This window comes from Oryx dammah, unplaced genomic scaffold (assembly GCF_014754425.2).
Source record: "Oryx dammah isolate SB20612 unplaced genomic scaffold, SCBI_Odam_1.1 HiC_scaffold_21, whole genome shotgun sequence".
NCBI classification, from domain to species: domain Eukaryota; kingdom Metazoa; phylum Chordata; class Mammalia; order Artiodactyla; family Bovidae; genus Oryx; species Oryx dammah.
Genome location: NW_024070205.1, coordinates 28955094 through 28979759, shown reverse-complemented (window position 1 = coordinate 28979759; position 24666 = coordinate 28955094). Strand labels below are relative to the sequence as shown.

At 37.4% G+C, this 24666-nt stretch overlaps 2 protein-coding genes across 3 annotated transcripts in view; one reads left to right on the top strand and one right to left on the bottom strand.

Annotated features, from left to right (window-relative positions):
- The window catches only part of SPEN (spen family transcriptional repressor), an 89216-nt gene that overhangs the window by 57188 nt on the left and 7362 nt on the right, over positions 1–24666 (bottom strand). Inside the window, exons 2-3 of one of the 2 annotated variants that reach the window (XM_040264017.1) lie at positions 5439–5759; positions 1856–2332 (exon numbers count right to left, since the gene is read on the bottom strand). In XM_040264017.1, coding sequence (XP_040119951.1) covers positions 1856–2332; positions 5439–5759 — 798 coding nt within the window. Of the gene's footprint in view, positions 1–1855; positions 2333–4176; positions 5760–24666 lie in introns of those variants that run through there. The other variant, XM_040264018.1, reaches the window with a different exon arrangement.
- On the top strand, positions 15675–16194 carry LOC120880597 (40S ribosomal protein S15-like). Its single transcript, XM_040264022.1, has one exon. The coding sequence runs from the start codon at positions 15705–15707 to the stop codon at positions 16140–16142; it is 438 nt and encodes a 145-aa protein (XP_040119956.1). The 5' UTR covers positions 15675–15704; the 3' UTR covers positions 16143–16194.

Sequence of the window (24666 nt, the reverse complement as noted above, 5' to 3'; positions counted from 1 at the left end):
CTAAATCATAAAAATCTTCAGCCCTAAGTATGATTCAGGCAGTTGAGACAGGAGAAAATATCCTCTACGGTTGTAATTTAGTCTCCATGTAGATTTCCCAAGCTCATCCTGCCTTTGTGACAGTTATCTTTCTGAATGTAAATATTCAGAAGCATACAACTGTTTCTTTTGATTATGTAAACAGCAATTAGCTCCATCAAAATTCATCAGATCACCTCTGGATTCAAGTTTTTGAGCCCACAACGCCAAGAGCCAGGTCCCAAACCATAGTAACTCCCACCAGAGTACAATGCCACCCTTCTGAAAGCCATGCATTTCATCTCTAACTTCCACACTTCAATTGGTTGACTCTTCAAAAAATTTTGATTCAGTGGAGTGCAGTGCCATCCTGTTACTGAGGTAGGTTTGGGGAAAATGACTAAAACTTGAGTATCTTAGGCCAATTCTATACAGAAGAAAGTGAATCATGACAAGATTTTATAATCAATTTATAGAATTCAAATGAATATTGTCAATCATTTAACTCAACAATACATCAAATGATATCAAAAGAAGTTAAGGGTCTCATCCATGTCACAGCTGCAAAGCTGGAACCAAAACCTAACTCTTCCGAGCTTCACTATAATATGCTACATCTTCCAGAATATTTAAATTACATCTAGATAGACAGATGTATAAAAGGCTTCCATTTATTGTTTTGAATCAGAAAACTCAGGAGGCATAAAAGGAGCCTTTTATCAATTACATGATCATTTACTTTTCTTAAGTTAATTCTAAGTAGGCAATACTAAAGGAAAAATAATCTGGGCATTTTAATTAGGTTGAAGAATTTGTCTCTTGTAAATTTAAAATACATCCCACCTAAATTTAAAACTAGAATATCTGAGATTAACATGTTGAATAACAGTAAGGAGAAACAGAAATTACTCAAGACTACCAACATCTTAAGTAGTAGCAGTAACAACAGCTAGGAGTTATTGAAGGCACTATTTAACATATATAGGTATAAGCACTGTAAGTATTTTTTTTCATTTTAACCTTCCAAATAACTTTAGGAAACATGGTTCTTATGAAACATGAGAAAGCTGAGGCCTAGAGAGCTTTAGTAACTTGTCCAAGATTATAAACATAGTATACTGTCTACCTTGATACTTTTTTTTAACCTTGACCTATTACTTCAAAACCCATAACCTAACTTATAAGCTGTTTCTTGTTAAGATTATTTTCTATTTATCATTTTCATCTTTGAAATACAACAACTGTTTTGTAAAAATAAAAAATCCCAACCTAAAAAATTAGCCTACTCACCCTTAGTGAACAGCAAAGACACAACCTGAATTTTAAAGAAAGCTTTCCTACTGGAGTTTATAAATTGATTACCATCTTGATGTTAAAATTAGTTAAAATGTACACGTCAATTTATACATTGATAATAAACATATCAACAATATATTTCACCAATACATCTTTACCCCAACAGCTTTTACAAATTTTCAACCAAATAATAGAAATAGTATATACTAAGAAATTAAAGAACTTTGAAAAGTTCATTGTATGGCACAAGATTTGTTTCATACAACTGAAGTTATCACTTTTCTTCCTTTTTGGCAATTTTAACATTCAGCATCTGAAGGATGAAACACTATTTGCAAACCATCATTTAGATTCAAGTACTTGGGAAAATAGTTAATTCGTTGGCCACAGGGCTAATCAAAGTTTCTTCATTCATTATATACATGATCCAAGATTACTTTCAAAAATATTACTGTACTAAAAACCAGTACCACTGATGGTAGCACATTTGTAACAATTTATTCAAGACCTTGTCTCTGATAACAAAAGACTGTTAACCTACCTGTCACTGCTGGTACTACTGCTGCTGCTGATTGAATCACTACTGGAGGATCTACTTCTAGAGCCGCTGCCGCTAGGGGACCTTGTGGGTCTAGACGCTTGACTAGCCAGCCTCTGAGGAGACTGATTTCTAGACTGGGATGAGTGTGGTGACCGACTCCTGCTGTGCTGGTAATTCCGCTCGGGCCTTCTGCCTCGTACCTCCCGGGTAAGGTCATCCCTGTAGATATCCCTGTGTACCACACTGGGCAGTGTAAACTGCTCCCGAGCCCTAGGTTCGTATCGGGGGTCATGAGCATCAAAACGGTTTGGACTTCGACTCCGAGAAGTATAATAGAGCCCATGTTGTAAAGTCCGCTCTCGAGGATCTCTATAGTAATCCTGATCGTAATGTCTTGTCCGATCAAATCCTCCCGTCCCCCGTTCATGGTGTCCATAGGCACTATGTTCATAAGCACGCTCCCTGTTATCTGAAGCCCTGCATTTAGGAGGGGGGAAAAATATTTAATCAATCAGAAATGGGAAAGCAAAACTAAAAGCAAGTCATGCAAACATTCACTTCAGCATTTTCTTTGTGCAACTGGTCGTTTTCTAAACAGCAGTAACCTACTTTAGTAAGCAAACATTAACAAGCTTAACATTTTACTTGACTCCAAAACTTATTTCCACAGCTAAGCAATTACTGTTGTAACTGTATTTTGGGCTTTCATGACTAGTGTTCTGTAAGTCAGCTGCTCTTTTTATTAGGGATTTTCTGGCTTATATACAGAAATAGACATATGCCATCTCCTTTTTTATTTTAAATTTAATGGAACAAGAAGAGACTTTCATTTTAATATGAAAATAAAACTTTCTATACTTTCACTGGATTAAAATGTACGCCAAACTGTATTTACTTTGCAAATGTATTTCAGGCAAAATTTCCATGATATGTTTTTCACACAGACATGAAAGCCTCATTGCAATGCATGCCCATGTCTCAGCAATAGGAGGGCATTTTCAAAGAAGTATAGAAAAAAGTGTTAAGTATAACTTTTTCATATTAACTTTCAATTTCTTGGGTAATTATAAAATCAGTAAATTATATAAATTGCTGTGCCCAAACAATCACACTTAATAATAAAAACAGAATCTTAAAAAAGAAAATCAAACCAAAAACCACTTAGGATATCAAAATACTGGGCTGCCACATGCTATTCTATGATAAATTTAACTAATTAAAGAATAATGGTTATTTTATCTTCTTGCACTATCAAATTACAAATAATTTTTAAATGCCTAGTCCACAATTCAGTCTGTTAATGTATTACTTAATGGTTAAAAGAATATATTCGCTTATGGTTTTAGTTATACTCAAATTGCCTCTGATGAAATAAGGCAACTTTGCAAACTATAAAATTCAGTTTTTAGCAATGGTTTAACTATACAATTTTTTTTCTGTGGGGCATGAATACTTGTTAATCTATGAGTACAAAAACTGTTGCATGTGTAATTACACACATGCAATTATAAGCTAATATTAAAAACCAATTCCAATTCTACAAAGAAATCTTCAGTTCTCTACTTATTAAGAAAGTTCCTAAAACACCAGTTCACTTGAATCTCAAGCATGAGGTTGAGTCTCTTCTCAACCTTACCTTTGGGTCTATCTTTTATCAAAAGTGATTAAGGAACTATGAAAGATACAGAAGAATTAGAATCTCTGCAATGAAGAATATATGGCAAAAATCTTACAACTAATACTGTGTTTCCAATACATGCTTAGATTCCAAATCTCTCCACTAACCTTCATTTTTACCATCTCACTTAGTAGCAATCATACCTTCTCCTAGGCTGTATTTTGTTTTTGCTATTATGAAAAGCAACTGGCATGGCAAAAAAATTCAATATTATCTTTCCTACTTAAATATGTTAAATGACTCTCCTTTTTTATTTGCTACATTTCTGGAATTTGGATAGATATTTCACTGTCTAACAAAGAAGAGGGGTTCTTCTGAGACTTAAGAGAGAAAATGTCATAAATAATTCAATTAGTACCCTATCAAATGTTAATCAGTAAGAGCTATTATTAATGATATAACAGAAGCAATAGGTAATAGTTCTAGGAAAATTACTGCTATATCAGATATTTTATAAATATGCAAAGTTCTTATCCATTAGGAAGAGACAGAGGCAGGCACAAGAGCTAGCAGAGCTGAAATCTAATAGCTATTCTTTGAATCATCTATTAGTACTAAATAATTCTAGAGTTAGTGGGAAAAAAAAGAAAGTTTGACTTGGGTTAGGAGAGGGGCTAATATACACAGGTCAGGACATACCAACCTTTTCCAAGTGTGGAACCACGACCTATAATCCCAATTAAATCTAGGGAGAGAATTGTGAACATAACTTCCCCAATTTTGGCCCCTCTTTTGGGGGTAATCCACCTTCTTAATGGGCAAGGGTGTCAAATGATATTTAGATGAACCACAAGGAAAAAAAATCTTAATGACCAGATAAAATAATTCCACTGGAAGCAAGCAGTCCCAGACAAACTGTAACTCTCAAACCCCCAGACTTCTTTCTTGAGACAGCAGAAAATTATAAATTGATCCACATTCACAAAAATCTCCAGCCCTAAGTATGAATCAGGCAGCTGACAGAAGAGGAAATATCCTCTGCGATTCCACCAAGTGAGGAAGGCACAGTTGCTCGCCAACAGTTCACCTTTGTAGCCATCCAGCAAAGTCCATTTTGATTGCTGTATCCACAACTGATCATCACCATGTGTTCAAAGCTAAAGTACCTTTAATTGGACAGCAACTTGCTTAAGAAACAGGACAGTAATCCTCTTCTCTTGGGCTAATGGAATCTTGACAACATGATATCCCATACATTCCAGCAATTAGAAAAGAAGGGCTATATTCCAGGATTTAGGAACGTCCATCATCTCAATTTTTCCCCATTCCATCAAGGAGTATAATTCCAACATGGAAACTGTGTAGATCCAAAATGGAAAAATCAAGCATTGCCTTCACTCCTCTTCATCCAAATACATATTTCCAGGTTAAAGTATTGTTTGTAGAATCCAAGAGGTCGAATCATATGGACTGCTAGTAGGTTTTTTTGGTGACATACCAATTCGTTCATACACTTCGTGCATTGAAAACTGAGAAGCAAATATCAAATTCTAAAAGAATCTGTAGGCTCTAATATTCCAGAAATATTCCATATAGTACAACCACAAAATCTGTAGCCAAGTAGCTCCATCAGGTAGAAGAGATATATCCAAGGAAAGCCTTAACATTATCCAAGAGAAGGAATAAAAGTCTAGAAGACAGGTAACTCCAAAAATGATGCTGCCATACAAAATCTTCCACCACTTTATATCTCAGCAGTAAATATCCAACCAGCTGCAGGAAATATCCTCTACGATTCCATAAGATACCAGCCACTGGGATAGAAATCACTTCTGTTTCCAACCCAAAATAGGAAACATTGAGAATGCCCAAAACTTTAAATCCATCTGGGGCCCCTAAATACGAGTTTCTGTTTCTCACCATATCAAATACAAAATACCTGCCTACAGAAACCTTGGAACTTACCCATCAAGTCTCCGCTCATAACGTCCTTCTCGTGCATGAAGTGATGGTGGGGGGCCATAAGCAGGCCCTCCACCACCTCCTCTGAACCCAGAAACCTCTCTACTACGAGATGCTATGGAAACTGTATCATCCAATCCCCGAGCAGCACTCGGAATGGTGCCTGGTTCATTATAATCCGTGCGTAGGTCTCTATCTCCCATTTTGTTGACTGAGTTGTGAGCTTTCTGTGCACTTTTGATGTCCACAAAATCCACAAAGGCAGCCACTCCTCCTTCAGAACCCCTCTTTGGGAGAATTTTGACACTTTCCACGCGGCCATATCTAAAAAATAAAAAAATAGTCAAATGTTATTGTTGCATGGTAATAATTTTCCAAAAATAGTTTTCTAAATGTTTCTTATATTTAAACAATTTACATTATGCATATATAGGGAATGGATTGCAAGTTAATTTTAAATGTCTTATATACTCACATTTTTCTTTTTTGAGGCAAATATTTACAAACATTTTTACCAGATTATTTTATTGCTCTCATTTGTAAATATAGTATTTACTATAAACTGACTTTTACTTTTCTAGAACACTGAGCTGAATGACTTTCATAAGTTTTTAGGAATTTTACATCCTAAAAAAGGATAGTATACCTAAGATAATCAAAGTAACTTACCAGTCTTAAGAGATTTTTATTAAAGTAAAAACTGTAGCTGAAAATAGCTGTTCTACAGATTTCATTTTTAATTAAGTGAAAATGATTTTACTGAAAAAATAAGATGATTTCAAACACTCCTTACTGGAAGGCAAAATAAATTCAAATATTCTGTGCATGTGCAAGTATCAGTCCTAATTTTTAATGTAATTTTTTGCTATTTAATTCTCTTTTCCAGAGGATTAAAAGAAAAAGTGTTAAAATTTATAATTTATGTATAACTAAATTGTTTATATAAATTAATACATCAGAAAATCTTTTTGACAGACTCTATGTTCTCATTTTCATTCCAAAAATAGTTTACTATGTACAAAAAGAAAAACTGTATGGCACCGTTTATATTCTGAAGCATGTATGTAAAAAATATAATTATCTAGAATTTTAAAATTCAAGAAAATTCTACAAATTTCATTAGGAGTTAACTGTATTTTATATATCCTTGTCATTTGGCTTTTTTTTTTAATTTGGAATTTTAAAAAGGCAGGCACAGCACTTTTAAATATAACACTCTTACATGCTGACAATCCAAGATCGTAATTTTACACTTCCCCTAAAGAAGCTGATATTATCAGAAAGCAGAACGTTTCATTTATATTCTCCAGTATGATTTAAGTTGTTACATCTCCCAAGGGAAATATAATCCTAAAATCTAGTTTCATCATGCAACTGAACTAGATGTAACAAAATTACGTGGGATAAATTAATTGATGAAAGGATCTTTTAAATTTGGGGAATAAAATGATAGAAACAGAAATATAAACATTAAAAAAATACCTTCAAATGTATCTGACAAATGACTTGTATCAAGAATCTAAGAAATCTTAACTCATTTTTTAAAAATTGGAGAAGACACTTCTCCAAAGAAGATATACAGATGGCAGACAAGTACAGAAAAAGATGCTCAAAATCATTAGTCATTAGGGAAATACAAATCAAAACCACAATAAAATACCACTCAGTTCACACCCACTAGTTTGGCTATTAGAAAAGAGAACAGAACAGAACAAGTATTGGCAAGGACATGGAGAAATCTGAAACCTCCTGCATAGCTGCTGGAACTGTAAAATGGTACAGCCACTGTGGGAAAGTAGCATTTTCTCCAAAAGTTAAGCAAAGAATTATTATATGACCCAGCACTTCCTAGGTATATACCCAAGACAACTGAAAACTCAGGCTCAACTATTTGAGCACCAATGTTGGTGAAGGTGAAGGTGAAAGTCGCTAAGGTCGTGTCCGACTCTTTGCGACCCCATGGACTTAGTACACGGAATTCTCCAGGCCAGAATACTGGAGTAGGTAGCCTTTCCCTTCTCCAGGGGATCTTCCCAACCCAGGGATCGAACCCAGGTCTCGAACCCAGGTCTCCCTCATCGCAGGCAGATTCCTTACCAGCTGAGCCACAAGGGAAGCCCAAGAATACTGGAGTGGGTAGCCTATCCCTTCTCCAGTGGATCTTCCCAACCCAGGAATTGAACCAGGGTCTCCTGCATCGCAAGCAGATTCTTTACCAACTGAGCTATGAGTGAAGCCCTCATATGTACCAATGTTGGTATATGTGCACCAATGTCATTATTCACAAACACCAAAAGATGGAAACAACCCATGTCCATCAATGGATGAATGAAAATGAAATGTGGTATATACATAAAATGGAATATTATATTAAGACATAAAAAGAAATGAAGTTTTGATATGTGTTAGAACATGGATAAACCTTGAAAACATCATACTAAATGAAATAAGCCAGACACAAAAGGACAATTAATTTATGATTCCACTTATATGAGGTATCTGGAATAGACAAATTCATGAAGACAAAGTAGAATAAGGGTTGGGGAAATACTGCTTAATGGTACAGAATGGAATTTTGTATGGGATGAAAAAATCCTAGAAATAGATAGTGCTAATGGTTACATAACATTGTGAGTACACTTTGTTTGGCTGTGCCAAGCAGCTTCCAGGATTAGTTCCCCAACCAGGGATGGAACCTGGGCCCTGGCAGTAAAAGCACCAAATCCAACCACTGGACCACCAGGGACTTCCCTGTGAATGCACTTAATGTCACCAACTGTACACGTCAAATGGTTAAAATCATAAATTTTGTATTTTGTATATTTTAACATGCACATACATACACAACTTATCACTTCAGCCCAAGAGGACAAAGGTTTATTCTATTAGAAAGAAGAAAGAGAGAAGAGGGAAGCATCAGCCAACTCTCCGTCAAAAAAAGTCAGCCAAACTACAACAGGAAAAACAAATATTTAGGCTTAAATTCTGAATAACAAAGAGCTAAATGCAATAGTGAAAAGAGGGACTAAATACTCAATGCACAGATTATGCATGTAAAACAAAGTCAAACGGGACCCCTTCATCAAAATGGTGGGCTCACAGTCCCCATCGTTGCTATATAAGGGGAATACATCTGGAAACAAAATACAAATTTGTCTCCAAATTTAACAATAAACTTCATCAGCTATTACAATACTCTTTTACACTGAGCAGACTATAAACACCCAAATCTTTAAAAAAGAAAAAAAACTGCTTAACTCTTCATATTCATAAAAACTCAGCATGTACAGACGTGATAGATGGACCATAAAGAAGGCTAAGCACCAAAGCATTGATGCTTTTGAACTGTGGTGCTGGAAAAGACTCATGAGAATTCCTTGGACAGCAAGGAGATAGGAAATCAACCCTGAATATTCACTGGAAGAACTGATGCTGAAGCTTGAATACTTTGGCAACCTGATGCAGTGCTGACTCACTGGAAAAGACCCTGATGCTGGGAAAGATTGAGGGCAGGAGGAGAAAGAGGTGACAGGTGAGGTGGTTGAATGGCATCACTGACTCAATGGATAAGAGTTTGAGCAAACTTCGGAAGATAGTGAAGGACAGGGAAGCGTGGCATGCTGTTGTCCATAGGATCGCAAAGAGTCAGACACAACTTAGCAACTGAACAACAAAAATAAAATGTAAATGTGATTTCTTGGTTTTGTCTCTTTTCAAAACAACGCATTTCCTACAGTACTCAAGTAGTCCTCAAGTGTTCAAGATGAAACATTTATCTAACATTTATTAATTAAAAAAAAAACAAAAATAATAAAATCACAATTAGATAATATTTCCTTTTTAAAAAAATATCAAGCCTTAGCTATAGGTTTTCAGAGAATCTATCAAAGAGTCTCCAGTAATACGCACAAAATTTTTTAAGTTACATAGTCACTGCTTGTAGTAATAAGTTAATTCACTTGTAGCTTTTAAAGAATCAAGAGAACCTAAACTTTTTAAAAATGAGAACATAAACTTGAGAAATCATATTTGATTGCTACCAGCTGCAGTATATAAAATCTAAAAGGTTTGTTTTCAAAAACACAAATCAAAAAATATTACATTGGTTTCTATTTGGTCAAAAATATTCACCATCAAAAAATATTAAATTTATCAACATACACTATAGTTCTTAAAAGTTTTTAAGAGAGAGTTTTAAAATAACCCTAAATAATGCCACATTTACTGCGATGGCTTCCCTGGCGGCTCAGACGGTAAAAGCATCTGCCTACAATGTGAGAGACCCGGGTTCGATCCCTGGGTCAGGAAGATCCCTGGAGAAAGAAATGGCAACCCACTCAAGCACTCTGGCCTGGAAAATCCCACGGATGGAGGTGCCTGGTGGGCTACAGTCCATAGGGTCGCAAAGAGTCAGGCAGGACTGAGCAACTTCACCTCACTTTCCCTTGGTCCCCCTTAAACATCTATTTATGGGCTTTCCTGGTGGCTCGGTCTATGGGGTTGCTAAAGAGTCAGACACAACTTTGCAACTAAACGACAATTTTTTTACATTATTAAAATATTCAAAATCACTCCTCTTCCAAACTCAAACAGTTGGGTTATAAATATATCCATCACAACCACCAAGCTATCTTTAACAATGCTATAACATCAACACTTATAGAAACCTTTTATAGTAAAAAATTTTTATGAAGGAATTACAAAATTTATAAATCAATGACTTGATTCTATATTTAGACCAAAAGACTGGTTTCCCCTCTGTGTTAGATCTTTATTTCCTATACCAGTGACTACACATACTTCAAGAATACCAAAATGCAGAATCCGCTAGAAATTTAAATGCATTGTGTGTGTGTGTGCTAAGTCGATTCAGTCATGTCTGACTCTGTGCAAGCCTATGGAACCTATCCCAGGCTCCTCTGTCCATGGATTCTCCACACAAGAATACTGGAGTGGGTTGCCATGCCCTCCTCCAGGGGTTCTCACCAGCATTTTTTTTTTTTTTTCTCACCAGCATTTAAACTGGAGCTGGCCACAATTTTCCTACATAGTCACAGGTCAAATTTTTTTAAACTTTCATTGCAATAAAATATAACATAAAATTAGCTATTTAGCCATTTAAGTGTACAATCTCAATCTTTTCAAATAAATCACAGCTATTTCTGGTCCTCAACATAGTGGAGATAGACATTAAAGCTACATCATTTACAATTACTGATACTCCCCATACATCAACACATTAAATGTAGTATGTAGCTCAGAATTATATATTTAGATTGCAAAACTCCTGCAATTTGGACATAACCAAATAAGATGTTGATATTTTAATATGTCATATGTCTCATTATCAATTTAAATAAGTTAAAAACCAAAGGAAGAACCTGTTTTAACAATTATCTAGAATGACAAAGATAAATTTAAATTGTTAGCATGACAATCACAAATTACGAGCTAATAGTTTTACTCTGTCCAAAGGATGAAAAAATGATATAAGCCCAGAAAAGAGAAAATATTTGCAAATTATTTATCTGATAGCTCTTACAACACAACAATGAAAAAGATATATTGCAATTTAAAAATAGGCAAAGGATATATAGACAATTTCTCCCCAAAAGGTAAACAGCCAATAAACACACAAAAATTCGCTTAACAACATCAGACTTTAGGACAGTAAGAACCAAAACCATAGTGAGATACCACTTCATACTCACTACAATGGCGAAAATAAAAATGACAGACAATAACAAGTGATCAGGATAAGAAGATTTCTAAGATTTTCCAAAGATTTCTAAACCCTAAGGCATTGCTGGTGAAATTGCAAAATGGTACAGTCACTTTGGAAATCAATTTGGAAGTTCCTGAAAATGTTCAACTTAGAACCATATAATTCACTAATTCTTCTCCTCGATATGAACGGAAAATGTATGTCCACATAAAAACACAGAAATGTCACAGTATCATTATTCACAATAGCCAAAAGAAAAGTTCAGTTGCTGAGTGGAGTTTTTAAAATGTGGTATGTCCATTCAGTGGAATGTCATTTGGCAATAAAAAGGAATGACGTCCTAATACATGCTACAACAATGGATGAATCTCGAAGATATCCTAAGTAAAAGAAGCAAATCACATAGCGTATGATTTCATATGTGAAAGGTCCGAAATAGGCAAACCCACAGAAGTAGAAAAAAGATTAGTGGATGCCAGAAGTTGGGGAAAAGAAAGAATGGGGAATGACTGCTAATAGGTTTCATTCCGGAATGATAAAAATATTCTGATATCAGTGGTGATGGCTGTACAACTCTGCCATTATTCCAAAAAGCAAATGAACTGTAAACCTTCAGGGGAAGAATTTTATGCCATATGAATTATTTCTCATTAAAACTGCTATTAAAAGAAAAAGACACAAAACAGTACCTGTTACTGTCTTTTCTTCACTATTTACGTGTGTATGTATGTATGTATTTTTGGCTGTGATGAGTCTACACTGCTATGCACGGGCTTTCTCTAGTTGCAGAGCACAGGCTTCTCATTGTGGAGGCTTCTGCTGTTGCGGAGCATGGGCTCTAAAGCACGCAGGCGTCAGTAGTTACTGCCTATGGACTCGGTAATTGTGGCTCATGGACTCAGTTGCCCCAGGGCATGTGGGATATTCTACAACCAAGGATCAAACCGGTGTCCCTGCATTGCAAGGTGGATTCTTAACCATTGGACTCCCAAGGAAGCCCCTGTCACTGTCTTTTAATACATCAGAATTTACGTTTCCTTTAGTCACAAGCATCTATGTTACCCTCAATATACTGGGTTGGCCAAAAAGCTTTTGTTCATTCGGGGTTTTCAGAATACCCGAATGAACTTTTGGCCTATTCAATAAATCAACTGAATGCCACGTTTCCTGTAAATGGGCACACATCGAAGACATTTTCTATTTCAGGCATGCCTGCCTGGGAAGATAAGAAACCCATCAGATGACAAGCAAAACCTATCTTCATTTCACAGCAATACCGAATTCTTTCAGTATAAATGTATAAAACATATCTATGCTGCTGCTGCTGCTACTGCTAAGTCGCTTCAGTCGTGTCCGACTCTGTGCGACCCCATAGACGGCAGCCCACCAGGCTCCCCCGTCCCTGGGATTCTCCAGGCAAGAACACTGGAGTGGGTTGCCATTTCCTTCTCCAATGCAGGAAAGTGAAAAGTGAAAGTAAAGTTGCTCAGTCACGTCCGACTCTTTGCAATCCCATGGACTGCAGCCTACCAGGCTCCTCCGTCCATGGGATTTTCCAGGCAAGAGTACTGGAGTGGGGTGCCATTGCCTTCTCCGAAAACATATCTATAAGCTATTCTTAAAAAATTAACATATTCCCCTCTAATCACACCCTATCTTTGGAGAACGAACTGTACAAATAATAGCTAAAGATGGCAAAAACAGACTCAGAATCCCAACATCCAGCAAAGAGAAGTCAACCACAGGCTCCCAGCCTCATTTTTAGGAAAAGCTAATATTCTAAAATGTTGCTCTACTTGGAGGAATGGGGGAGTTGTGGAAAAAGAAGGGGGTGGAGAATGATTTGTAACAGCTTACTGATTTGTGTTCTCTCTCTGCCAAAAATAAATAATAAATAGTTTGTTGTACAGTCTTCCATAGACTCTCAGCATGAGATAAAATACCTATGTCATAAAGGAAAAGACCATATAAATTAAACCACGTAAAGATTATAGCTCCTAAATTGCAAAATGCAGTCAAAAGACAAATGGGGAAAAATACCTGCAAATGAGAAATAAGTGATTTCCTAAATATACAAACTTCTGCAAATCAAAGGAGACAAAAGCTCCCCCCTGAAAAAATTGGCAAAATACCTAAACAGGAAATTCTTTAACAGTTTCACTCAAAATCCCCAAAATCCAAAAAGAGTACCATGTAACACAAAAATCTAAATATTAATAACTAGATAACAGTGAAAGTCTAAGAAAATAATACTTTCATAACACTGTCTGCAGGAGTATAAATTAGATAAACGTCTAAGGAAGACAATCTGATAGTGTCTTTATTAACGGGACACTCCTAGCGGCCAGTGGTTAGGACTCCGTGCTTCTAACACAGGGGGTGCAAATTCAATCCCTGGTCAGTGAACTAAGATTTCTCGTGCCCTGTGACCCAGTCAAAAATAAATGAAAAAAGAAATTCAGAACTAAGTACACATTCCCAGAAATTTCATTCACAGGAATTTTTCATTCATGTACAATTGCACATGTCTCAGTGTACAAGATTTCTGTGTAAGCAGTACTGCTTATAACAATTAAAAAAAAAATGGAACCACCATTCCACTTTGTCTCTATGAATTTGACTGCTCCAGGTAGTTAATGTAAGTAGATGCATACAGCGGAGAAGGCAGTGGCATCCCACTCCAGTACTCTTGCCTGGAAAATCCCACAGACGGAAAAAGCCTGGTAGGCTACAGTCCATGGGGTCGCGAAGAGTCGGACACGACTGAGTGACCTCACTTTCACTTTTCACTTTCACGCATGGCAACCCACTCCAGTGTTCTTGCCTGGAGAATCCCAGGGACAGCGAAGCCTGGTGGGCTGCCGTCTATGGGGCTGCACAGAGTCGGACATGACGGAAGCGACTTAGCAGCAGCAGCAGCAGCAGCAGCAGACACATACAGTGTTTGTTCTTTTGTGACTTACTTCACCTAGCATAATGTCTTCAAGGTTCATCCATGTTGTAGCATAAGTCAGAATTTCCTTTCCTAACATAATACTGGAAAGCAAAAATACTCACTTAGACTTTCCTGGTAGTACAGTGGTTAAGAATCTGCCTGCTAATGCAAGGGATATGGGTTCAATCCCTGGTCCAAGAGGATCCCATATATCTCAGGGCAACTAAGCCAGTGCACCACAACAACTGAAGCCTCAGCCCTGGAGCCCATAGGTCGGGTGCCTGGAGCCTGTGTTTGCAACCAGAGAAGCCACTGCAGAGAGAAGCCCCCGCAGAGAGAAGCCCCAACTAAAGAAAACAAAGAAAGAGTACCCTCCCCCGCTCCCAGCTCAAGGGAACTAGAGAAAGCCCACATGCAGCAATGAAGACCTCAGGGAAGGAGGGTAGAGAAGGAAGAAAGGAAGGAAGGGGTATAAATACAAAGGTCTCTTTGAAAATGTGCTTCCTACCTGGTTTAATAGGACTATTACAGTACAGTCACTGAAAAGGAAATTAACTTCTAATCTATGGCTTACTTTGTAGTAGTAACAAAATAGTAGTTTAAAAAAGACTTTGAGAAATTTATAAATTTCTTCTAATATTTCACTTGATTACATTTCTATCCTAGTCTCAAGATATTTAGTTGCTTAGGTAGAATAAAATCAAGATAGAAATGTGATCTTTTTATAATATACACAAATTTCATATTCTTTTTATCCACCATTGTTGTTTTGTAAAATCTTTAAAGACTACCTGTATTTCCAGATTAAAGAAATGTACCACTCTAATCTTAAAAGGCATTTGGATTTTTCTACTTAATTCCAATGATTTATAAACTTTTAAATAATCATGCTTCCCAATGAAAAAAAAAACTTTGCACAAAATTAAATCCATTAAATTATTAAGTCACCAGTCTCTATCCAATCATTCCCCAAAATATTAATATGAAAACTTCTTCAGTCAACACTTTAGTCAGATTAATTATCATCTTTAGAACTAAAAAGATTTTTCTTATAAGCAAAAATGTTTTACCATCAAATTTCCATTAAGATCAACACAAAGGAAATCTAATGTCACAACCCTGTGAGACCCCAAGTTGTGAATCAAGTTCCTTTTATACATCTACTTTTACACTGGCAAAGCAAACTTATGCTGAAATGGAATAATCTGTGTCAAAAACCACCATGGAAAGGGCTAGTTCAATAAAAAGTAAAATAAAATGGGGTGCTATAAGTGACAAGAAAAATTAAGAATATATTCTTATATACCTTAGATTAGTGTAACAAGGCACATACACCATTTTTTAAAATTAACTGCAATATAATTTAAAACTGTTTGAAACTTTACAAAGACCACTTAAATTTGCACCTAAGAAAGGCTATTTTTGATTGATAAGCTTAGCTATTTAGCAGAATGATTTACTTGAAAAGAACTGATATGCCTATGTTTTGCATGATGGATACACAATATTTAGAGACAATAAGCTCTTTTATTATCCAACTAATCATTAATATATACTTTTTAAAAATCTTCACAGTAGAACGAAAGATCCTTTCTCAAGAACCGGCAAGATGGCGGAAGTGGAACAAAAGAAGAAGCGGACCTTCCGCAAGTTCACCTACCGCGGCGTAGACCTCGACCTGCTGCTGGACATGTCCTATGAGCAACTGATGCAGCTATACAGCGCGCGCCAGCGACCGCGGCTGAACCGCGGCCTGCGGAGGAAGCAGCACTCGTTGCTGAAGCGGCTGCGCAAGGCCAAGAAAGATGCGCCGCCCATGGAGAAGCCCGAGGTGGTGAAGACGCACCTGCGCGACATGATCATTCTGCCCGAGATGGTGGGCAGCATGGTTGGCGTCTACAACGGCAAGACCTTCAACCAGGTGGAAATCAAGCCTGAGATGATTGGCCACTACCTAGGCGAGTTCTCCATCACCTACAAGCCCGTGAAGCACGGCCGGCCCGGTATCGGGGCCACCCATTCCTCCCGCTTCATCCCCCTCAAGTAACCTGCTGGCCAATAAAAGCAGAGATTTCTCTAAAAAAAAAAAAAAAAAAAAATCTTCACAGCATTCTAGTGACTCTTATCATTATGAAGAATGACAGGCAGAACCAGATTTTCTTTTTCTTTGGCTTGCAAGAGCTTTTAATTTTATACTTGTTCATCTCTCACTTTAAGTTTTCGGTTATCAATCAAAACACCATTTGTATCAAAAGTTGACACAGTGAGCATATACACGAGAGAGTTACATGTACAGATTTTCATCGGCCCCACAGAGATCATGCCAGTAAATCTGCCAGCAAATTTGAAAATATGGCAAAAATTTGGAAAATTCAGCAGTGACCACAGGACTGGAAAAGGTCAGTTTTCATTCCAATCCCAAAGAAAGGCAATGCCAAAGAATGCTCAAACTACTACACAATTGCACTCATCTCACACGCTAGTAAAGTAATGCTCAAAGTTCTCCAAGCCAGGCTTCAACAGTACGTGAACCATGAACTTCCAGATGTTCAAGCTGGATTTAGGAAAGACAGAGGAACCAGAGATCAAATTGCCAACATCCGCTGGATCATAGAAAAAGCAAGAGAATTCCAGAAAAACATCTACTTCTGCTTTATCGACTACGCCAAAGCCTTTGACTGTGTGGACCACAACAAACTCTGGAAAATTCTGAAAGAGATGGGAATACCAGACCATCTGACCTGCCTCTTGAGAAATCTGTATGCAGGTCAGGAAGCAACAGTTAGAACTGGACATGGAACAATAGACTGGTTCCAAATAGGGAAAGGAGTACATCAAGGCTATATACTGTCACCCTGCTTATTTAACTTACATGCAGAGTACATCATGAGAAATGCTGGGCTGGATGAAACACAAGCTGGAATCAAGATTGCTAGGAGAAATAATCAATAACCTCAGATATGCAGATGACACCACCCTTATGGCACAAAGTGAAGAGGATCTAAAGAGCCTCTTGAAAGTGAAAAGAGGAGAGTGGAAAAGTTGGCTTAAAGCTCAACATTCAGAAAACATGGCATCTGGCCCCATCACTTCATGGGAAATAGTTGGGGAAACAGTGGAAACGGTGACAGACTTTATTTTGGGGGGCTCCAAAAATCACTGCAGATGGTGCCTGCAGCCATGAAATTAAAAGACACTTGCTCCTCGGAAGAAAAGTTATGCCCAAACTAGACAGCATATTAAAAAGCAGAGACATTACTTTGCCAACAAAGGTCCATATAGTCAAAGCTATGGTTTTTGCAGTAGTCATGGTATGAATGTGAGAGCTGGACTATAAAGAAAGCTGAGCACCAAAGAATTGATGCTTTTGAACTGTGGTGTTGGAGAAAACTCTTGAGAGTCCCTTGGACTGCAAGGAAATCCAACCAGTCCATCCTAAAAGAAATCAGCCCTGAATTCATTGGAAGGACTGATGCTGAAGGTGAAACTCCAATACTTTGGCCACCTGATGTGAAACACTGACTCATTGGAAAAGACCCTGATGCTGCGAAAGATTGAAGGCGGGAGAAGTGGACGACAGAGGATGAGATGGCTGGATGGCATCACTGACTCAACGGACAAGAGTGAGTGAACTCTGGGAGCTGGTGATGGACAGGGAGGCCTGGCATGCTGCAGTCCGTGGGGTCGTGAAGAGTCGGACACGACTGAGTGACACAACTGAACTGACTGACAGAGATCATGTTACATGTCCCATTTTATACCTTGTCTTGTCATTAAACATTTATTCATGGCAATAAAGACCCTTCACCAGTTCTAACATTTTCATAGTTTACCCTAGAACAAGATTTTCTAAACTAAGAAGACCTCAAATCTTAAAACCCAACCCATTTAATTTACTGGAGAAAATAAATGTACCCACTTTAGATAATAAATGTGTTACTGAAGAGTTAGTTTCCTATTTTGTCCTTTTTTGCTGCACCACATGGCTTACAGGATCTTAGTTCCCTAATGAGGGACTGAACCCAGGCCTTAGGCAGTGAAAGCATGGAGTTCTAACCAATGGAATACCAGGGAATTCCCTGTCTTGTTTTATACACAATACCACATACTAACTGAATTAAAGACACTCCATAAATTGAGATTTTTACAAATCTTGTTTTCTTTAAGGCTAGACCCATCTATATAACAGAAATCAATATCTACAATGGCATTTAATTCTAACACTGGATGTGCTTGAAATTCACGTCATTGAAAGAATTAAAGCTGACTAAAAGGAATAATCCTAAAAACCTAAAGATTCCATGATTTTTAGGATAAATGGGGGAGGGAGGAGGATGAAAAAAACAGAAAAAAATTCCCACAAGAAAAAGAGCAGTTCTAATCTGATAAATGGGGGAGGGAGGAGGATGAAAAAAACAGAAAAAAATTTCCCACAAGAAAAAGAGAAGGTCTAATCTAAGTTTACAATGATGAAAAAGAGGGAAAGAATCAAGCTATTCAAAGGACACTACTTCACTTCATTTTCAAGTCAAAGTTTTTCAGTGATTAACTTTTTAACTTCAACCTTTTTAGGTCAAGGCTAAAATCAGTACTTAAATATACTGCTAGCATTCTACTCTTAACCTAATGATTTGCCTAAACCAATGTTTCTTAAACTTTTTTCCCTGGACTGCTTTGACAGTCTTGTGAAACCTATAAACCCTTTCTCAGAATATTATTAAATTAAAGGCTCAGTGGTAAAGAATCCACCTGACAATGCAAGAGACTTGGGTTCGATTCCTGGGTTGGGAAGATCTCCTGGAAAAGGAAATGGCAACCCACTCCAGTATTCTTCCCTGGAAAATTCCATGGACAGAACAGCCTGGCAGGCTACAGTCCATGGGGTCATAAGGAAAATAAAATGCATGAATTACAAGGAAACCAATTATATTGAAACACAGTTATCAAATATTCAAAAATAGGCCCTTTTGAACATATAGGAAACACAGAGGACAAAAGGTGATGTTAATGTACACCACAGGACAAAAATGTAATCAGCAAAACACACACTGTGAGAAACTACAATCAACCTGATTTCCAACAAATTAAGCTATAAAGAGAGATTATAACTTACAGAGTAAAAAAAAATTTTAATAGTCTTATGTCCATCAATAAGTAAATAAATGTAGTATCTTGACTGTGGTAGTGGTGGTGATTAGAAGGATGCCTACATTACTCAAAATTCAACAAACTCAACACTTGAAGCAGGTACATTTTATTGTATGCAAATTATACCTCAACAAAATTTTTAAAATAAATCTTATGTATTTTATTTAGAGCCTGAGTTTAAAAAAAAAAAAGATTCTTAAAGCAATTACAAACTTGAGTACTGGCTCAAGTTTGTAATTGAGCCAATGGTATATCCCTATTCAAATGCCCCAGTCAGACTGGGTATTTGAAATACAGATATACCACAGTATTGGTACATATCTTCTAGAGATAAACCCTGAAATATTTATGGATTAAATAAGATGTCTGGGAGCTACTTCAAAATAATACCAACTATACACATTGTAGGGCTTGTGCAAAGGAATACAGTTCTTAATTTATCCAGCAATTCTTTGGACAGGGACAAAGAGTAGCGTAGAGGGAGAGGGGAAAAGAAAGTTGAGTGCCACCACTATGGAAAGCAGTATGGAGGTTCGCCAAAAAGTTAACAATGTAATTGCCATATGACAGCAATTCCACTTCTGGGTATATATCCAAGGAAAACAAAAACACTAACTTGAAAAGATATGTGCACCCTCATGTTCACTGCAATATTCATTTATTACCAAAAGCCAAGATACGGAAACAATCTGCATCCGCAGATCAATGGATGATAAAGAAGATGTGACATGTGGGCTGTGTATGTATGTACACACACGCAGAATGGAATACTATTCAGCCACAGACAAGGAAATCTTGACATTTGGAACAGAATGAGTAAACCTTGAGGGCAGAATACTAAGTGAATTAAGTCAGAGAAAGACAAGTACCATTTGATCTCCTTTACATGGGAATTCTTTAAAACAAAAAAAGTTTATTGATACAGAAAAAAGATCAGTGCCTGGTGAGTGTAGAGACAGGTGGAACGAAAGGGCTCAAAAGATACAAACTTCCAGTAATAAAGTGGATGTCACAGGGACATAACGTATAGACAGTGACTGTAGTTAATACTGTATTTGCATTGTGAAAGTTCCTATGAGAGTAAATATTAAAAGCCCTCATCACGAGAAAAAAAAATGGTTTTTATAACTATGTATGATGAGGAATGTTAACTAATGGTAATCATTTTGCAGTATATACAAATATCATTTTATTATGTTGTATACCTGAAATCAATATAAGGTTATGTCAGTTATACTTCAATTAAGAATTAAATTAATTAAAATTTACTAATTTAAAATTAATTTTAAAAAATTTAAGTTAAAACAAAAAAAGAAATAAGGTTGAGGTCAATAAGGTTTGGGGGGAAGTAGAGCAAGGGCAAAATTTGCTGAGATATCACATAAAGTAAATGACTAACACCCAAATACATGGAACAGTGATGGGACCTAATATTATTCCTAAAAAACAAGCTCCTTACCACTCCCTCTTCTGAATGACTAAGCATATAATACAGCTCATATTGATCCTGTGATTAACCTCATGTCATAAAGTCAGTGGGGAAGTAGAATCAAAACCAACAGCTTAAAAAGTGAGGTTGCTCTAAATCTGCCTACAAACGGCACCAGAGGCAGGTGATTCATCCATCCACAAGTTGTCTCCTATAAGGTAAAAAATTGAAGACAAAAACATTCAAGTAATTTCCAGCTCCAACTTTCTTGCCTTGCCTTCCACCTCCCCACAGTGTCGGTTTTCAAAGAGAATAGGCAAGAGGGAGGGGATCTGATGCAGTGGCAGCAGGGGTGAGGAGCCCGAAAGTAGATGAGGCAGAGTGGCTGGGCTACTACACTGAGAACATGACTAGGTAAAGAAGCAAATATTTTGAGAATAACAACAGTCAGGTTTCTCACTGTCTGAGAAGCAGTTTATAAACATGGAAATGGGGAGTTCAGAAAGAATCCTCATGTATTGAAACGTGTGAACATAGCTTTTTAAATATATGATATAGTGGTACATGTAATGTATATATATGCATACATTTTGGTGGTGGTGGTGCTCAGTTGCCAAGTCGTGTCCAACTCTTTGTGACCCTATGGACTGCAGCACATCAGGCTTCCCTGTCCTTCACCATCTTCTGGAGTTTGCTCAGATTCACATCCGTTGAGTCAGTGATAACATCTCATCCTCTGCCACCCTCTTCTTTTGCCTTCAATCTTTCCCAGCATCAGTCTTTTTCAGTGAGTCATCTCTTCATATCACTTGGCCGAAGTATTGGAGCTTTAGCGTCAGCATCAGTCCTTCTAATGAATATTCAGAGTTGACTTCCTTTAGGATTGACTGGTCTAGGTTTGTCATACCTTTCCAAGGAGCAAGCATCTTTTAATTTCATGGCTGTAGTCACTGTCCACAGTGATTCTGGAGCCCAAGAAAATAACATCAGTGACTGCTTCCATTTTTTCCCCATCTATTTGCCATGGAGTGATGGGACCAGATGCCATGATCTTAGTTTTTTGAATGTTGGGATTTTAAGCCAGCCTTTTCACTCTCCTCTTTCACCTTCATCAAGAGGCTCTTTAGTTCCTCTTCACTTTCTGCCATTAGAGTGGTATCATCTGCATATCTGAGATTGCTGACTCTTCTCCCTGCAATCTTGATTCCAGCTTGTGATTCATCCAGCCTGCCATTCTGCATGATGTACTCTGCATAGAAGTTAAATAAGCAGGGTGACAATATACAGCCTTCTCATACCCCTTTCCCAATTTTGAACAAGTCAGTTGTTCTGTGTAAGGTTCTAACTGCTGCTTCTTGACCCACAAACAGGTTTCTCAGGAGACAAGATCATCTGGTATTTCCATCTCTTTAAAAATTTTCCAGCTTGTGATCTACACAGTCATAAGCTTTAGTGTAGTCAATGAAGAGGCAGTATACATATACACACACAATACACATCCTCTTATCTCTGTACCAGTGAGTAAACCTGCACCCAGATCTTGGTTTCTTTTTTTTTTTTTTTTTTCAGATCTTGGTTTCTACATATCATCCCTCATGAAAAGAACCAAGAGTTTCCTGGACAAATGGTTGATTCCAGGACTGGGGGAGGGAAAATACAAGACAAGCCTTTGTTGTTGCCAGAAATAAATGTTTAAGAGAATAGTGGGGAGATAGCAAAAGAGCAAAGTAGCCAATTTGAAGGGGTTCCCACTGGTCGAATCTAGAATGATTTGGGTATCAAAATAAGCAAGCCCTGAATTAAAACCTACAGAAAAAAATGGAAATCATATATATGTGTGTCTGTATGTACACACATATTTCCAAATATATATTGTTGTTATTTGGTTGCTTGGTCATGTCTGACTCTACAATCCCATGGACTGTAGCACACCAGGCTTCCCTGTTCTTCATCATCTCCCGGAGCTTTGCTCAAACTCATGTCCACTGAGGTGGTGACAGCATCCAACCATCTTGTCCTCTGTCATCCTCTTCTCCTCCTGCTTTCAATCTTTCCCAGCATCAGGGTCTTTTCTAATGAATCGGCTTTTCACATCAGGTGGCCAAAGTATTGGAGTTTCAGCTTCAGCATCAGTCCTTCTAATGAATATTCAGGACTGATTTCCTTTACGATTGACTGGTTGGATCTCCTTGCAGTCCAAGAGACTCTCAAGAGTTTTCTCCAACACCACAGTTCAAAAGCATCAATTTTTCGGCGCTCAGCTTTCTTTATGGTCCAACTCTCACATCTATACATGACTACCAGAAAAACCGTATCTTTGACTATATGGACCTTTGCTGGCAAAGTAATGTCTCTGCTTTTTAATATGCTGTCTAGGTTGGTCATAGCTTTTCTTCCAAGGAGCAAGCTGCAGTCATCATCTGCAGTGATTCTGGAGCCCAAGAAAATAAAGTCTGCACTGTTTCCATATCTGTCTGCCATGAAGTGATGGGACTGGGTGCTATGATCTTCATTTTTTGAATGCTGAGTATTAAGTCAGCTTTTTCACTCTCCTCTTTCACCTTTATTCAAAATGTATATATATTCTCAATACATATATTTATACTTTGTACATATGTATAAATATATACATTTACATATGTATATATACATATATTTCCAAATATATATATGGAAAATTCTTACCTACAGCAGAATTACTGAAGAAGTAATCATAGGGATAGATTATCATTTGGCAACAATCACAGCAGTATATAATACAGTCAAGAGTTAACAATGAGGGGACTTCCCTGGTGGTCCAGTAGATAAGACTCCTAGTTTCCAGTGCAGGGAGCCTGGGTTCAATCCCTGATCAGGGAACTAGATCCACATGGCACAACTAAGGCCCAATGCAGCCAAACAAACTGAAAACATTAAAAAAAGTTATCAAAGGATGTTAAGGCTACCGGGTTTAGGGCTGATGATGGAAAAGACTATCAGTACAATACTGGATATCTTCCCATAAAATGTTAATCAAATAAAAGGAGGGAAATAGTGAGGACACTAATTTTACTAGGTGATCAAAGTTAACATCACCAGTGTGGGATGGAGCCATATTGTTTCCATATTTTGATAAAGCACAGAATTACTTCTGTGGTATATCTGGCAACAAAGCATGACCTCATCTGGTCACAAGGTAATATTGGACAGACCTGGGTGGAGGGTCAGCCTACAGACTGAAAGAACTATGTTCTTTAAGACTATGAGGCACATAAGAATTAAGCGTAAGAAACTATTACAGAAGGATGACACCCAACAACCAAAGGCAATACATGGTACTGGCTAGGATCCTGGATCAAAAAGGAAAGGGGACATTGCTGGGATGACTTGGCATTCTTTGAATGAGGTCTATGGATTGGGTAATACTGTTATACCAGTGTTGATTTCCTGGCTGAGAATACTGTATGGTGTGTCTTTGTTTTCGGGAGGTACACACTGGAGAATATAAGGGTGAAAAGATGATATGCCAGGAGACAACAAGAGAAGGTAATGGAAGAAACGTGGCAAAACGCTAACAACTGAGGAATCTGTGTGAAGGGGATGTGGGAATTCTTTGTACTTTTCCTTAACTATTTCAAAATAAATTTTAAATGAAAAAAATAACAGGCAGTGGATCTAGTTATATGGACTGGTCTTCATTCCTGTGAATCAAATGTTATCTTTTCAGAGGCCCTCATCATCACTGCCACCCCCATCACTCCCCATCCCTTACTGTGCTTTCTTTGTCTTCATAAAGCAGAACAGGTCCTGGTTGATGGTCACTGGAGCTAAATGATGGTACACGGGATTAATTTAGTGTTTTTCTACTTTTGTGTATGTTCAAATTCTCCAAGGTAGAATTTTAAAAGTATATCTACAACACAGATTGACCATACAGTATCGTGTGTGTAGATTGACCATACAGTATCGTGTGTGTGTGTGTGTGTGTGTGTGTGTGTGTGTGTGTGTGTGTGTG